Source organism: Natator depressus, chromosome 4 (genome assembly GCF_965152275.1).
Source record: "Natator depressus isolate rNatDep1 chromosome 4, rNatDep2.hap1, whole genome shotgun sequence".
NCBI lineage: Eukaryota > Metazoa > Chordata > Testudines > Cheloniidae > Natator > Natator depressus.
In genome coordinates, this window is record NC_134237.1 from 13,585,453 (window position 1) to 13,602,617 (window position 17,165).

General features: G+C 39.1%; 1 protein-coding gene across 5 annotated transcripts in view; it reads right to left on the reverse strand.

The window, feature by feature from the left end:
- Positions 1–17,165, reverse strand: part of RUFY3 (RUN and FYVE domain containing 3) — a 79,346-nt gene that overhangs the window by 15,972 nt on the left and 46,209 nt on the right. For 3 of the 5 annotated variants that reach the window (XM_074950432.1, XM_074950430.1, XM_074950431.1), the window contains 9 exons: positions 15,474–15,597; positions 14,421–14,482; positions 12,654–12,719; positions 12,483–12,552; positions 9,578–9,670; positions 9,036–9,119; positions 8,174–8,341; positions 6,491–6,588; positions 2,430–2,549 (listed from right to left, as the gene is read on the reverse strand). In XM_074950432.1, the coding sequence (XP_074806533.1) occupies positions 2,430–2,549; positions 6,491–6,588; positions 8,174–8,341; positions 9,036–9,119; positions 9,578–9,670; positions 12,483–12,552; positions 12,654–12,719; positions 14,421–14,482; positions 15,474–15,597 (885 nt within the window). Of the gene's footprint in view, positions 1–2,429; positions 2,550–2,963; positions 4,885–6,490; positions 6,589–8,173; positions 8,342–9,035; positions 9,120–9,577; positions 9,671–12,482; positions 12,553–12,653; positions 12,720–14,420; positions 14,483–15,473; positions 15,598–17,165 lie in introns of those variants that run through there. The other 2 variants (XM_074950433.1, XM_074950434.1) reach the window with 1 other exon arrangement.

A 17,165-nucleotide genomic window follows, 5' to 3' on the forward strand; every position in this document is an offset into this window, starting at 1 on the left:
ATCTACCGTAATACACTCCTTCTAGCCCACTCAGCGGTCAGGCCACTGATTTGCACACCAGCTGCTGCGGAGGGTTCCAAGGTTAGCCCTCCAGCATTGCTGTAAACCAAAGCGGAGGTGACAAAGATATGGGTGATAGCAGTGAGTTCATATTGGGGAGAAATAAATTGTAATCAGCAGCCGAAGCACAGGTGGAAGAGATCATTTTAGGTCACTGACACCAGCTGAGAAGTCAGAAGTGAACAACCGCAGACCCTCAAAAATGGGGATCCTCCCATACATTCAAGTTGCCTCCTCAAGCAATCAGAATCAGGTTGGTCTTATCTCATCTTGCTCTCATTCCAATCTGTCTTGGCCAAGCACTAGAAAAGCTGTGACAACATGGTATCTAGGACCAATAAAAGGAGATGCAGAGCTGCATGTTGTCAGCGTACTGATGGCAGCATAGCCCACCCACTTTCTTCCCCAGCAGCCTCACCTCCTCATTGAACAGGAGGAACGATAACTGAAGACTACAGAACACTGCAAGAGAGCCCTCGGAGCAGATCGGTAAGAACTCAACGTAAGTGACGGAAATCCCCGCTCTCAGGACTTTTAGAAACACACTGGGCAGAACAGGAAAATATACTGTAGGGAACAAACCTGGCTCCAAAAGTCAAGGTAAGTGAAGGGCAATAGGTGGTAAAATCCATGTCAAGGGATTATTTTTAGAGAAAGAGGCTAACAACCGCTCTGAAGAGACACCAGCATCCTGCCCTCCTTAAAAAAAGCATGCCCTATTTCCACCAACAGTGCCCATACCTCTCCAATTGTTTTTACAAATACAGGTGTAGCTAGCACATAACAGCCTAAAGCTTCCAGACCACGTCTAGGACCTCAGGGAATAGAACTGGGTGAAAAAACACTTGAGACATGGATCGGTGCCCACTGATGCACTCAATACCATACAAGTCAGAGTGGTCTTACTCGTAAAATTGTATGAAAACTCATCAGAACAAAAAACAGTTTCCTAATATGGCAATCCAGTTCAAGGAAGCAGTTTACTACCAATATAGCTATCTCAAGGGCCTTGTCTACCAACTGAATTTGAACTTAATTAACTAAACTGACTTAGAAATCAAACTAAATAAATATAAATACAGTGATAAAAGAATGTCCACACAAGGTGCTTGCACTGATTTAGCTGAATTAATTTCTAAACCAATTTAGTTAAATTAGTGTGACGTGTGCGTAGACACAACCTAAAACCGCTTTTACATCTGATAATATTGCTAGCAGAAAAGACATAAAGACTAGCATTTTTCATCCTGTTGGATGCAGTCTAATTATACTATTGGCAAAATTTTCAAATGTGGGCAGATAAAATGATGTGCTTGTGGGAATAGCTATGTCCTTTGTGTGCACAAATGGGACCTTACATATATTCGTTAATAAAAGCCCCATCAGTCATCACACCCTCCTCCCCACTGTAAACATTCTGTTTTGTATCACTTCACTTTATTGAGGTCCCTCACACTTCTTTTTGCCTTAAGGTGTCTGCTAAAGAGAAAGAGGTCAAAGAAGGCAGTAGGAGACAATATATTTTATCCAATGATGATTCATAGTGACCTTGTCATGGGCCAGAGAATGTATCGTGTATGCAAAATGAGAGGCCATCTTCTATTTCATGGTAAAAGGGTTTGTATTTTCCTGATGTTAGTAAACTGACAACTCTGGAAGAGGAATATGATAGTTTTTCATGCTGAGTTTTCTGTCCTGGACTTTCAGGTCTTTTTTTGGTTCCCAACAAAATTAAGGCTGTTTGTGGATTTAAAAAAATACAGGTTTATTTATTAGGTTGGTGCCCAAGGATATTTATTGTCACAGTCTCCTAAAATAGTAGATTTACTTACTGGTGAAAAAGAGGAAACTGTAGATGATACAATAGCTCTAGCATTCCTGATTATGAATAATCACATTGTTTGCTGTCTATTCTCTCTCTAAAGTTTATATTCTATAATACAAATGACATTATTAGAGCAGAACTGCACACTGCCAGCCTCTCTTTATGAGCTTTTAAATGCCTGGAGAACATTTTTATATTTAATTTCCACCCAGGGTGTTCCACAGACTGCTTTTGTAACAAGATTTTTCTTCTTTTAGCGTTCGATGGTGCACGGGACTTGTATTATTCTTGTCATGTTTCCGGATTACATATTTTGTAATTTTCTTTAAAAAAGGGGTAAGTTTTAACAAAAATGCACTTGCAATTCAGATATCCACATTTGAAAATTTGGTCCACAACGTATCGAAGCACTTCCCCATTCTAAGGTTACTCTGCGCCTGTCTAGAATAAACACACTCCCCCATTTACTATGGGTTTTCCCAGACATTTCTGACCTGGCAGAGAAAGCACACCCAATAAATACATTAGAAAACAGTCTCTTCACCGCTGCTTGGTGAGCTGTTCCACTTCCATCTGAAGACTGTTGATCTTGTCACCAAATTCCAGCTTGAAGAGCCGGTTGTCCTCCTTGGCAGACTGACGTTCTCTCTCTGCCTGTCGCAATCTGGATTTGAGCCACATGAACTTGTGATAAAAAACAAAAGCCATGGTGGGGAGGAAGACTGAATTTAAACAAACAAAAATAAACCCAAAAAAAGGAAAACAAATTGTATGGTAAAACAATGGGAAGGATGAAAATATTCTAAAGAAAGACAAAATGTAGGTGAACCAGGCAGAAGAAACTCTGATTTTCAAGGTTTTTTATTCTATTACTACAGTTTACAGCTATAAGATGATAAACATAAAACATTTTATCCATATTCAAAGCAAACCTCAAGTACACAGAATTTTAAGTCAAATTTTATTTTAATGTACGTTACATTTCAGCTTTACATATGTAACTGGAACTTGCAACATAGGTTATCTACTATATTTAGAATTAGTGCATTTTCCTGGTCTCTTCCACAACTATCACATCAGATTAAGCACATAGGCATTTACATCACAGCAACCTATACTCTGGATCAAATATTAGACAAGTTGCCAGATATTTAAGTCTTCAATCCTACTATAGCATTACTGTGATAGGAGAAAGTTTATTGTCCACAAGAAGAATTTGGTGGGGGTAGGGGAGGTTGTAACAATCCTAACTAGCCATTTGGGTACCCTAATGAAAGCTTTTATTCTGCAGATGATTCAAATAAGTTCAGAATAAAAGGTCACAGGTTAATTTTGTGTTTTCAGACATGTGACTCAATAGCCACCCTCAAATACTTAGTTGTTATTTTCCAGGGAGTCTTATAAAGTCTGCCATTGTGCAGTCATCAATTTTACAAGCTAAGGGGCGATACCCACCTGTGTACTGGAGGGCAAGATTGAGCCTCACAGATTTTTAAGTATGTCCAGTGTGAATTAAGTTTTTCCAGCTGCATGATAGTCATATAAGTCTCCCACTATGTGTCAAGGAGTCCTATTCTACATGACAGAGTGGGAAATTTACATGAGACAGAATTTTTGCAGGCAATTCACAAGGACAAAAAACTATTAAACATAGAAAAAACCCAAACTTGATTTCTTGAAGCAAAGTATTTATAGAATTATTTACACCCTAAAGCCTGTATGGGACCAGCATGGTGACCTCTTGCAACCATAGGGAAGAGGACACTAACTTACAATATTCCAATCTACAGTTTTAAAAAATTTGAAGTGAGATATTAAGCTTATGATTATTTTTCCTATTCAGAACCATTTCTAAGCTTTAGTTGGTCTTTCATTATTTTGCCAGAACTCTCAGCAAATTCCCTATTTGTACCAAGCAACAGAAACTTAGAAGCAAATGTAACGAGTGTAACAGTGAAAGGCTGCTATTTTGTTTTATTTGTTATAGGCTAGTTACTCTGAGACAAGGACTGGCCAGCAAAAAACTGCTACTTGTTCCACTCCTTCCTCTCTCACGTTTTTTTTAATCCTAACGTATAAAGAGCAGAATATTTTTGTAAAATGTGTAATTATTCCTTTTCTAGGAAGAGGAGAGACCAACAAAACAACGGTCTCTCCTCAGCTTCCTTCAGTTAGGAAGAACTGCAGTATATTTCTAGAGGGAATTATGGCAGAGGTAGAAGGCAATGAAAAGATAAGGAGGTTCTACTGTAACGTTACTCTAAGACATCTAGTTACCAATTCTGTCTTCATGAAATTTAAAGGAATCTATGGTTGATTTACCTCCCCACCCCAAGTCACTAAGACAAAATTGTTGCAAGCAGTCTTGGTTAACGAGGACTGGATCTTCATAGTGATGAGATATTAAGATGTAATGCCCATTTGTTAAACCCAAAGAACAAAAGTGAAAGGGTAATGGTTGGGAATACGCACGTAACTACTTTCAACTACTTCCAGGGACACATTTTCTTTGTCTACTTCATAACTAGAGAAAACTAGTTTGGCTTCCCCAGAACTGGCCAATCGGATATTGGCACAGAACCACACATCTAGTACCCATTCACGTTGAAGACTTGTGTTGTATACAGTACGTATCAAAGGTATGTACAGAGCCACAAATCTCTCATTCCTTAAGCTTTCCTTCTGTATTTATTGGCCAACTCATCTGTAGTTTAACAAAATTTATGTGGCAAATTAGGGAGCTTCTACCAAATTTTCTGTCTCTGAAAAAAAAAAAAGCCCAAAGGTTTTAAAAATTCAGCGAATTCCAAATTAACTTTAAATGACAATTAACATTTTAACAGTTGCTTTTAACTATTCTTAAGGTTTTTCCCCTCATAACTAAGTTTCGATGTCAGAGTTGTGAGGTGACCAGTTGCAAAAATGCCTAATGGTGCTTCTGGATCAGTTTGTTTGCTGCACTATTTAAGGTTTTTGCCTGTTTCACCAAATCCTTTTCACTATATGAAAAATGTCAGAATGATGATGTGTGGGAAATGGAAAAAAAAAATAAAGACAGTAAGAGAGAAGTTCAAATCAGTTAACTGAACAGATATTGTAGTACATTCAATAGAATATGTCTGTATACATTATGAAAAGGCAAACATTCCTCAGAGCCACTCAAAAGACTACAGAAACAACCCCTCAGAAGAGTTTGATGAAAGTTACACACACTACAATAATCATCCTTTAACTGAATAAGGTAATAATTATAAAAAAAAAAACCTTAACTATTCCCCTTACTTCTGACTTTATTTCCAAATGAAACAGCATTTATCTTTAGGAAATGCACCTCTCGTGCCCGCTCGTATCATTCAGGATCATAACAAGGGAATGGATGCATAGGTGGAGACACTTTGGACTAAATAAGTACAGTTCCATTTGAAGTCAGTTCACACCAGGCTGAACCCGCTGTGAAAGCAACTATAAGAAGCTCAGCTCCAAAGATGTTAAAGAAAAAGGATGCAATCCCCTGAGGCCCTACTCTGGGAGTGGTTTTATGTCTGACCTCAGAATCCATCCCAATTATGTGAGAGTTGGTAGTGGGCTGTCAGCACTGTCTCACTAGGATAGGTGTTTGAGAATGTGTCCTCATGGCGCTAATGGATATGGTTCCCATCCGCCACCTCTGCCCGCTCCTAGTGCCAGAAACAGTCCTCTCCACTCCCACCCACCAAGGTACTTTAACTGCGCTTTCTTGCACTTCAGACCTCCCAGAAACAAACATGGGTCTCAGTTTTCATGGAGATGGAAGTTCCAATTTTAACATAGAATAGTTTCAAAAACAGAACTCGAGTCTTATGTACCCATAAGCATATTTCAGATCTGACTGTTGTAATCCTTGTCCTTCATGCCCCCCACCACCATATTGCCATCCCTACCATGTTGTGTCTAATATAGACTGTATGCTTCTGAGAGTCATCCATTTGTACAGTGTTAGTGGTGCTGTACAGGCCTATTTAAAGTAGCAATAGGCAATTAATTACCCAGTGTTACATCTTCACATTCAACAATGCTGACAAGGACACCCATAATTAGCTTTTATATATACACTATGAATGCTCGGTTTGTGTGTATAAAACAAGCTTCTACAATAATTGATATTTTAGCAGGATGTTCTCGTTTATGGAGGATTTTCCTGAGCACACAAAACATGTCCTTGCTACCAGTCTATCACGGAATTACTGCTTTAGGGCCAAGTCCTGCTCTCCTTATTCATCTGAATAGTTCCACTTACTTCCATGGGACTGTTCAGGTGAATAAGAGCAGTAGGATTTGACCCTTTGTTGTAATGCCCAGTTCTGCTCCCATGCTATTCAATGGGAATTTTGCCATGGACTTCGCTAAAAGCAGGCCTAGGCCACTGAATGCAATTTGGGTAATATTAACGTTTCAAAAAAATATCTATAAAGGACTCTTAGGAATAGCACTTAGCTTATCTGGCATATTTGTTTAGCGCTATGTAACAAGTTTATATAAAAAATATGCAATTTTAGCACCTGCAAAAGTATACCACACACCACAGGGACACATTTATATTTTGTAACAACAAAGTTTCATTTTTACCTTTGTTCAAGCTGTTTAATAGTAGCAGCCATCTGATTTGTCTTCTCCTCCAAACGGCTGTTTAATTCACTCTTCTGTTTCACTCCCAGGTCTGAACTCTGGAAAGGAAAGTTACTTAATGTCTTCAGTAAGCAGTGGTAAATATGAAATAAACTACATTGGAAAATGAAATGGAATCGGTGATGCTAAAACATGTAAGAAGGAGTGATCCAAAGGGCAAAGATTGGAAGCAAAGATTAATAGTGTGGACAAGCATTTCCCCATGTCCTGGTAAGTGACTAAGTAAACAAACAATTTTATTTTATATATAAAGTATCATACCTGAACCACATGGTATGGATTGATGTAGTATCTATCAATATTACACCATCAACTGTGTGGCACAAGAGTGCCAGTTGCCTGAACTGTCAACCGTCTGGCAGCTAATTCTGCTTATGGTTTTGAAATTAAGTTGAATACTTATTTCTCTGGGCATTAGCTGTCTGGTTTTGTCTTAGTAGTCTGTTCTAGTGGATTTCAGTGATAAGTGGAACTGTATACATTAAAATAATAGATTTTACTAGATAGACGCTATCATGGTTTTGTTTTTATACATACATGAGTTTTACAGTGATATATGTTTACTTTTAGTTTTGGTCATTAAAGCTTTTCTTTAGAACTGACTTTGGTTATGCTGCAGGCGGTCCTCTAGAAGCAGAAGTTATAAGGACTATGATGTTGAAAGTCTCTGTCCATGATAACCCATACAAATAATTTCATTTTATCATTATACCATAGCAAGTGATACTCTGTGTGTTACAGTAGAGAACACAAAAGGAAACCTCATATAGGATGTGACTGAGGGCAGCCCAAGTCTAAACTGGCAAATGAAATTAGGAAGTAAAACCACAGGCTACAGATTCTGAAAATGTTGCTGTGACCTCCTTGTTTCTACAGTTACTTAAAACATGTGCTCCAGTCTAGAGAAAGGAGATTACACACTGTTGTATACAGTTATTTGCACTAATAAAAGTGAAATGCAGCAGAAAAGGAGCTTGCGCACACACCATCTCCCATAAGTGTTGGAAAAGATCCATCTCCTCAGTCTCTAGCATGTTAAGAAGGGAACAGAAGTGGAACTACTGAACCCTGAGCAGCTATGCAAGCTGCTCCAAAAACAACATCAGGTGATTGGTAGCATGCTGCTGAGACATCCTTACCCAACAACTCTCAAAACAGCCATGTATTAGGGGAAAATTATTGTCTTACTATTCAACAGATAAGTATTTAGATATCATGGGATGCTTTTTCCTCATAAGACCCTGCATCTGGTGAGCTTTTTTTTTATTTTTATTTTTAAAGGTATGAGCCAGCCTTGTAGTGCTGGCAAACCACACAATGACATGAAGGATCCAAGAACAGACTGACTTTCTACAGACTCTACCACTTCCAGACCAAGTCACGTTCAGCTTTCCTCAGTTAGAAAGGTCAGCCTCAAGGCAGGCTGAGCGTGGAAGGAATCAAATGGAATCCATAGTGAGATTAAGAGATGGGGAAGGATGGGGCAAGGACGAAAAGAAAAGGTATACAAGTGACCCTCTTCTTCCCTCATGAATGACTTTCTGATAAGAAAAAAAGTCTAGTTGGTTCCTACATGCCGTATCTACAAAGGGACCTTTTCATTTCATTAGCTTCCTTCCCTACCTGCAGCTTGAAGGAGAGTTCATGCTTTAGTGCCCTGAGATCATCTAGTTGCTGCCTGAGTGCCACTAGTGCATCCTGCTTCTCACAAACATCTTTTTCCAGCATCTTCATGGCCAGCTCCATCTCCTGTCTCATTCCAATCTGCACCTCTAGTTCTTTTTCCACATCCTGAAACACATACATTATGTTTCATAACCAGTCTTCTGACTAGAACATAACTGAACTAATGTGTGATAATCCACCCTGCCCTTCACCCCATCAACACATACTATTAATCATGTTGCATTACGAATATCTTATTGCCATTATAAATAGAATTTAGAAATTAAATTAAGGAAAACAGATGCCATTACAGCTAAGTATTACGGCTATGTATCTGACTTCACTGGCAACCAATCAGAAAGCTCAAGTTGGGCCAAATTTATATTTGTCATTAGGGAAATGTTTGCAGACCTCTTATTTCACAATAATACCCCTTTCAACCATTTTCCACACCCTTATCTCATGTGCTGTATAACCATAGTTGACAGGTGTCCATGTTGTAGGCTCAAGGATATCATTTACATTTCTTAAATACAAAAATAGAAGCTCAATGCCTGTTTTGTGTGATGTTGACCCAAATCTGGTAAGTATTCTGCTGTGAAGCAGGATAATTACTTCTGGTAGATTTTTGTTTTAAAACAAAATGAAGTTATTAGGCAAGGTTATTAATGGTTATTAAGCAAGGCATTTTGGAATACTATCACCTTTACTTGCATCTTGGACCATAACACATACCCTTTGCAAAAGATAATTGTTAGACAACGAATGACTATATAAAATATTAATACTTTACCGAATTCTGAGTTTAGACCAAGCTTACCAGCCGTAGCTGAGTCTCCTCCTTTAACTGTTTTCGTGCTTCATTCAGTGCAAGTCCATCTGCAGTTCTGTCTTGCTTAGTCACCTAGAGTTAAGAGAACAAATCAGATGGAAATCAAACTATCAGAATCATCATATTTGTCAATTTGCTTCTGCCGTTTTCAAACATTGACAGTCTTCACTAAGTTAATGCAGCAAGTAACATCCTTGTGACATTACTATTTCCCTCCGCCAACACGCGTTATTTAATGCAATAATGTATAATCAGTCTAGCCATTTGCAGGATGTAGATAATAGGATTTTAAGTAGGAACAATTCATAAAGTCGGATAAAATCTCTTTATAATTTCCAAAGGTAGAAATAGATTCCATAGTGGATACCAACATATTTTATCTGGTTAAGTAAAAACTTTGAAACAGTTCTATGGAGTTCCCCTTGAATTTAGAAAAAAGATCGGATTGAGTAATGAGTGTGTCAATGGCATAAGTAAGTGAGATTCTCACTTTAAAAAAAAAAAAAGATTCATAACATACACACACTGACCTTACGATTACTTTCCAAGAGGTAAGAACTTTCTTCTTTAACTCGTTCCATCTCTTCTTGCAGTGTTATAATCCTGTTGTTTGCAACTGCAAGCTGTAAACAAAACCAAAGAACTGTAACTTAGACACTGATGTTTCACTTGGCTGGATGGACAGCTATTTACATCACTTGGATACCAAGGTGCTCAGTCACTCAGATAAGACAGTGATGGGTGCGATATGAGAATCTGAACAGTAGAAAGATCTTCACTGGCCTACTTGGGGCAGTGGCTCTTTGTCCTACTCCCTGTTGGGATTCCTGGGAGAAAGACATCCATGACCAATAGATTACTTATTTTAATACAGAGGATCCTGACAAGACCATGATTCTTTTGTACAGTTCATGCAAAACGCATGAATTGATATGACAAGCAACACAATTAATTAGCTGTGTGCTGCAGATAGTTTTGGTGGGCAGAGCTGTTACAATGTCAGTTATTATTTTAACCAGTATGGAGACTCCACTGAGTGACCAGAAAATAAACTGTTTATCAACAAATACTTTGATAAGTACTGCAATTAATTTGGTAGGAGATATGAATACATTTGATTGGCAGAGCATGTGAATTTTGCAGGCTTTAAACAAAAGGCCATTTATTAAAGTATAACCAAAAGCAGCATAATCATGCTGCCTTTTAAAGTACTCAGTTTTTAATTGCACAATATAACAACTTTTCTTCCCTCCCCACATGAATAGATACAGTCATCTCCATTAGTGAAACTGGATGCCAGAGGAGAAGACTGCAAAACTTTTTACATTTGTAACAGGACCATCTGAATATGTATCTTTGGAACTGTTTACTAACCGGATGTATAAAGCTATCTGGAGTAAGCAAAACATGAAAATGTAAGGCCATTATTGTCCTTTTTCAGAGAGTATTTTAATTTGTATTATCATAGTACCTAGAGATCCTAACTGATATCAGACTCCCTTTGTGCTAAGAGAGGCTACATCCCAAAGAGCACGCAATCTAAACAGACAAAAGACAAGAGTCCAAACTCATTATTCCCCATTTTACATGGGAAATGGAGGGAAAGTGATTAACTGACTTGTCCAAAGTCATACAGGAGGCCTGTAGAAGAACGGGGAAGATTAGAATGCATTTCTGGCTTTAAGATGAACTACAAAGAAAAAATGGAAAAGGAAAGAAAAAAAAAATATACCTAGATTTGTGTATTGACTGACCTAAGTGACCAGTCTGTGGGGGTTTTCTGCAGAGTGACACATTTTTATTTATATTCAGCAAATTTTTCAGCAGATACAGGAAAAGTCATCATTACATTTCAACATACACTGTGACAACACCGAGTAAGAGCTGATTACAGAAGCAGATATTTACCAAAGAAATACATTTTTAAGCAAAACATCCTCTGAAAATTTCTTCATAAATTCCCAGTTCACTGAAGATATTCATAGATTCACACGTTCCAAGGCCAGAATGGACCACTGAGAGCACCTAGTCTGACCTCGTGTATAACACAGGCCACAGAACTTCCCCCAAATAATTCCTGTTTGAACAAGAGAGTATCTTTCAGAAAAAGATCCAATCTTGATTTATAAATTGCTAGTGATGGAGAATCTACCATAATCTTTGATAAATTGATCCAGTGATTAAATTACCCTCACCTTAAAAAAATTATATCTTATTTCCAGTCTAAATGGGTCTAGTTTTGACTTCCAACCCTTGGATCTTGTCAAGCCTTTTTGTCTGTTACACTGAATAGCCCATTATCCACAATTTGTACTTTACCTAGGTACTGAGACACTCTGATCAAGTCACTCCTTAACCTTCTCTTCATTAAGCTAAATAAGGTGACAGTTTGAGCTCCTCAAGTCTAAGTCAGGTTTTCTAATCCTTTAATCATTCTTGTGGCTCCTTCTTTGAACTCTCACTCATTTAACAACGTTCTTTAATTGTGAACACCCATACTGGACTTTTTATTCCAGCAGCAGTTACACCAGTTCAAATACAGAGAAGTAAAATAGCCTCTCTACTCGAGATTCCCCTGTTTACACATGAACCCTTTTGGCCATAGTGTCACACTGGCAGCTCATGTTTATCTGATTATCCACTATGACCCTCACAACTTGTTCAGAGTCTCTGCTTCCGAGAATAGAGTCCTCTGACTTGTAAGCATGGTCTACGTTCTTTGTTCCTAGATATATACTTTTGTATTTGACCACATTAAAACGCATTGTTTGCTTGTGCCCAGTTTACCAAGCGATTCAGATCACTCTTTATCAGTGACCTGTCCTCTTCATTATCTACTACTCCCCCAATTTTGGGGTCATCTACAAACGTTATCAGTGATGATTTTGTGATTTATTTTCCAGGTCATTTAAAAAAAAAAAAAAAAAGGTAAATAGCTAAAGGTCTACAACTGATCCATGTGAGACCCAACTAGAAACACACCTGCTTGATGATTCTCCATTTACATTTTGAGACCTATCAGTTAGCCAGTTTTTAATCCATTTAATGCGTACCATGATAATTTTGTATCATTCTGTTTTGTTTTTTAATCAAAATGTTGTGTGGTAGCAAGCCAAGATGTCTCATACAATGCATTCTGGGACACATTCTGATGCCTTCCATAAGCAGAAAGTATCAATCAGATTTCAGAGGAGAAAATGTTTGTTTGTTTTTTAAATAGTTAATTTTAAAAAGCATTCTTTTGCTGAGGGTCCTTCATGCCTAGTTAGTGGCAACAAACAACATGATCCTGTGCTTAACTCAGTTTTCATTTCAGCTTTCCAGTTCACCTTTAACAGACAGTCATTACAACTTAATTCAGGAATCAGGTATCACTTCCGCCTTAATTCGGGATTTCACCGGCAATAAAGATGCACCCTTTTCTGTTACACCTACCTCCTCAGTAAGTTTAGTGTTGGATTTTTCTAAAGCATCCACCTTTGCCTGCAGATTGTTTACAGTGGCACTGTCAAATTAAAAAGAAAAAGCTACTGGTTACTTTAAAAATAAATATAACCACCACTTTATGTCTCTTACATCATACCATAATAGAAAAGAACTTGTTACCTTAAGTGTCTATTGAGTTCTTCTACATAATTTTTCTGGTCCAGAATAGCAGTTATTTGACCATCTCTGAAAAACAGACACAGTGAATAGTCAGTGTTTCCTGATATACAGTTCTCTCCCAACCTACAAGCAACGATTGTCTCATGGGACTATGGGCTGTGCTTTAGCCATTCCTATGGCCAGCTCATCTTTAATCCTTCAGATACTGGTCAGTTCTGTGGTGTTTCCTGAGGCCTCTAGGGGACAATTGTTCTTTACAGAAGGGAAGGCCTGTTACCACTGGGAAGAAAGGCCAGGACTACCAAGCAGAGCTCATTCTACCTGATCCAACCTTCCCTACCAAGAACGTCCCCACCATCTTGACCTGTTTAGGTTGTCGTTGAAGGGGGGGGGGGGGGATTCCTAGCATGGAGCCTAAAGTGGTTCCATGATGAAGGGACTGTCTGAGGCAGAGGTAACACAGGCATGCTGTCACTTCAAAATGCTTATATGGGGCCAAAAGAAGAATATAGAGTGGGATCATTCAGCAGATGAAGGGGAGAAGACTGAGAAAAACCAATTTCTCTTTGCTCCCATCTCTCACTTCAGATTCTAAGGTCAAAGATATTCATCTTTAAAGTTCTCAGAGCACACAGGTCCGTGCAGACAACATTGCTATCTAAGAACTATCTGTACCTGAGAAAACAGCTATTTGGATTGTGATGGAGTCTACAGGACTGAGCGTGAATTCCTCCATGTGACACATCCATATATTGAAAGATGAGAGCAGTTGTGATCTGTGCCTGTATATAAATTACTTACAGCCCTTGGACTTTGGACAAGTTGTCAGTACAGCCTTTAGCAGGACAAAGTTTGTATAATTTGCACAATTGAATGCCCAATCAATCAAGGAAGACATTTTGATTAGCAAGAGAAAACTCAAACAAACAAGTACCAGTATTGCTCTGCGTACTGCCTTCAAGCTTACAAAACAAAGTCATCCCCCTACGATCCACTCAACAAAAGCTGAAAACAGACTTTGTTTCATGCATTTCCAGCATGAAAAGTTAAATAAAAACAAATTATTTTTCAAAAATGACAAATACAAGAGGAAAGCGCAAACTTTCACTCTGAAGAATCAAGGTAACACCAAATGAATAGAAAATGATAGAACTTCTGATCAATGAAGAAGAGGATTTAATGAATTTCAGAAGTACAGAAAGTCATATTTGTATGTATTATATGTTCCTGTATTTTTCCATCTCCTGTTCCTATACAGTGTTATACATCTACTTGCATATATGCAGGTACAAGAACTCAAACTAATCCGATAAACATAATCTGGTTCATATACACAATGGGAGATTTATTTCTTATGCATCCCCCTTTGATGCTAGAGATTGAAGACTCTCTTACTGGTCATATAATTGTTTGGAAAAAGAAAATTCCAAACCACATAGCTCTTAAATTGAAAGAGCTCTAGAAAATGGCCTACCACAAGTTTGATCACTGAGCCATTTTGCTTTGTAAAATGCTCTCTGATTTAATTGCTGGTTAAGTCAATAAATGCAACCCCTTGCCCCTGAGATTCTGGATACTTTCCTGTTCTTTCCTTTGTTAGCTTTCTGAATTCCATCCCAGAACTATAATTAGAACAAAAATGGAATTCAGCATGACTGCCGTGTTTTAATTAAAACTACAGGATTATGGGTCAACTTGTAATACTACTCAAAAACCAAACAAGTAACCCCTCTTCAAAAAAGGACACACGTTTCCCTTTGTACTTACCCTTCATTGCCCTTACTGCTGTTCCCATCCTTCAAGTACATTGAAAAATCAATAACTCCAACCTACAAAGGAAGATTTTAGTATTTTACATATGGCTCTAACACTCTACCTAAATATTATTCTTTTTACCTACACAATTTCAGCGTCATTGGTTTGTTTATAAGATCAATGCATTGATTTATAATCTAGGATAAATCCACTATACCAACAATCTACCCAGACTGATAAAAACAAGGATGAGCTCAAGTAGAAGGTCAAGTTGCTACCCTTTGTAATGCAAGTGGAGTACTGGAAGGAGGGAAGGACAGCAGATCTTGATCAACACACTCCTATACACACCAGCTACGTAAGCTGAATCAGGCATGCATGTTAACTTACTTCCCTCTTGTTAACGGCTATAAACGATTTCCTGACACACGCTTTTAGAAAAACTAATACTCCTGACCCCGGTCAGAGCAGCATTCCCCTTCTTTTCAGTTCTCTTCCCCAGCTTCATTTCTCAGTTTTCACTTCCTCCTCCTTGGCCTGGTACTAAGTTTCACTCTGCTGTTTGTGACCTGTATGCAGGTCACAATGAGGAGCAGCAGCAAAGAGAAACAGAAGGGATGGTCTCTCAGGCTGGTCATTTTAAAAAAAACGAACAAAGGGAACAGAGGGCAGTGGGACTCTGCCAGAGTGCGAGACAGACCATCACGGCACAGTAGGTAGCGGTGGAAAGTGTTTTGACAGCACTTCTATGTAAAAGAGATGTTACATCTAAATGACTAAACCAAGTACAAAAGGGTCACCTCCAATGGCAAATACTGAGGAGAAAGGTAGAATAAAAAACAGCAGCAAATAAGACACACACACTTGTTATCCTGCAAAACCCAGTGTCACCGTTTGTAGCCAATACAATTCCAGAAGCAAATACTTACAGCATTCCCTTTGTTTAACTAAATTGGTATAATCGAAAACTATACAATCAAAAACCAGCATAAGTCTAGTAAGTGCAATTCATCCCAGAAATACTTACAACAGCTAGGGATTATTCCGATTATTAATATCCAATACCTGTGAATCCAAGTCTTCTCCTTTCATGCAGAAGTTTGCATCAATGACATTCAACCCTACTAGGAGGCCAGCAATTATGTGACCTTCTTCTTCCATTATGAGAGCATTAGGCTCATAAAATTCACTGCAAGATGCACCAAAAGAGACAGTATTACATCACTCAAACCTTTAAAAAACAAGTTGGAGTTTGAAGAGACACTTACAGATAAATTGGCATGAGCTCTATTACCCACTACACTCCTGCCCTGTGACCTTCTAAGACAACAATAAAGTGTTAACACCCTCCCCTCATATCTGGTTAGACGGCTGGCCGCTAGCGGACAGTCTATACATCAGCCGTACAGCCGACACGGCTCTATCAACATACTGCTGCTCTGACCTGAGAGAGATCTAGAAAGGGGAACCTCTCAACTTGCTAAGCCATGAATGTGAGACAAAGGCCCAACGTAAGGGAGGCTTGGTAGCTCTGTAGGTATGTCCTGCAAAGGTAAGTTACTGCAGACAGATCTCAGGTTTCCAGCTTTGACTGAGGTAATGTAGCACTCAATTATTTTTCAATTTAAAAGCAAAAGAGTCATGAATGCTAAGCGAATATTAAACTTTAAAAAAGTTACATACCCTAATTTTTCTCTGTTATAAACCTCCCATCTGACACTAGGCCACCCTACATTTTCCTAAGGTTAATTTCAAGCTTCTCCACCCACACTCAAGATAATTGAAGGAATTAAAAAATGAATATTCATAAAGCCAAAAATACTAAAACCTCATAACAAAGAAAAATATGCAGGCAATTATGCAATACTACTTAGCACTTTTCATCCATAGATCTCAAAGCAGTTTACAAAGTATCATTATTGCTGTGATGGAGTGTCCACCACGTATAGGACTGGAAAGAGGTAAGGTGGCCACATACGCCTAATAACTCCATAGCCTACACCTGGAGGAAAAGCCAGGGAGCAGGGATCGATTGTAAACAGGCTCAGCTGGGAAGAAAGAGGCAGGGTCTACAAAGCCAGGAAGCTGGCAACAGACAGGGGCTGGGCTCCTGGGAAAGGACAGTCACTCCCTGGGAAGAGGGTTGGGAGGCTGCAGAGGTGTACAGCCAGCAGTTGCTCCCTGAAAGGAGGGAGTGTGAAACTGGCAGACCCTGGGAGAAGGAAGGGCAAGCCAGAAGAGTAGGAAGCAGCCCAGGGAATACACAGCAATGTTGGGAACTGAGCCAACTTTGGCTGCGTGTTGTAGGGTCCCTGGGCTGGAAGCTGGAATAGAGGGTGGGCCCGGGCTGTCCTACCCACTGCTGGGGAAGTGGCATTAGAGAGCCAGGGAATGGGAAGACTGCCTGGGTCACTGTGGGACTGACAGAGAATTGCAGGACTGTACCCCAGAAGGGGGGGAAAACGCTGAGTGACCTAGCTGGAGGGCTGAGTCAAGAAGAGGACAACACTGAGGTTTCTGGAGCAAGAGAGGAGCTGCAGACCAGAGACAGACGGAGCGATGATGTCCAAACCACAGAAAGGGCATCAACCTCAAGAGCTAATCCCCAGAGGGACCAGGAGGTGGCGCCAGACTAGCAGTGAGTGGCACACACTGTGACAATTTCCATTTTACGGATGGGGAAAACGGAGGTACTGAGAAGTGAAGTGACTTGCCCAAAGCCCTGTGCCCTATCCACTGAACACTGCCTCCCCACTA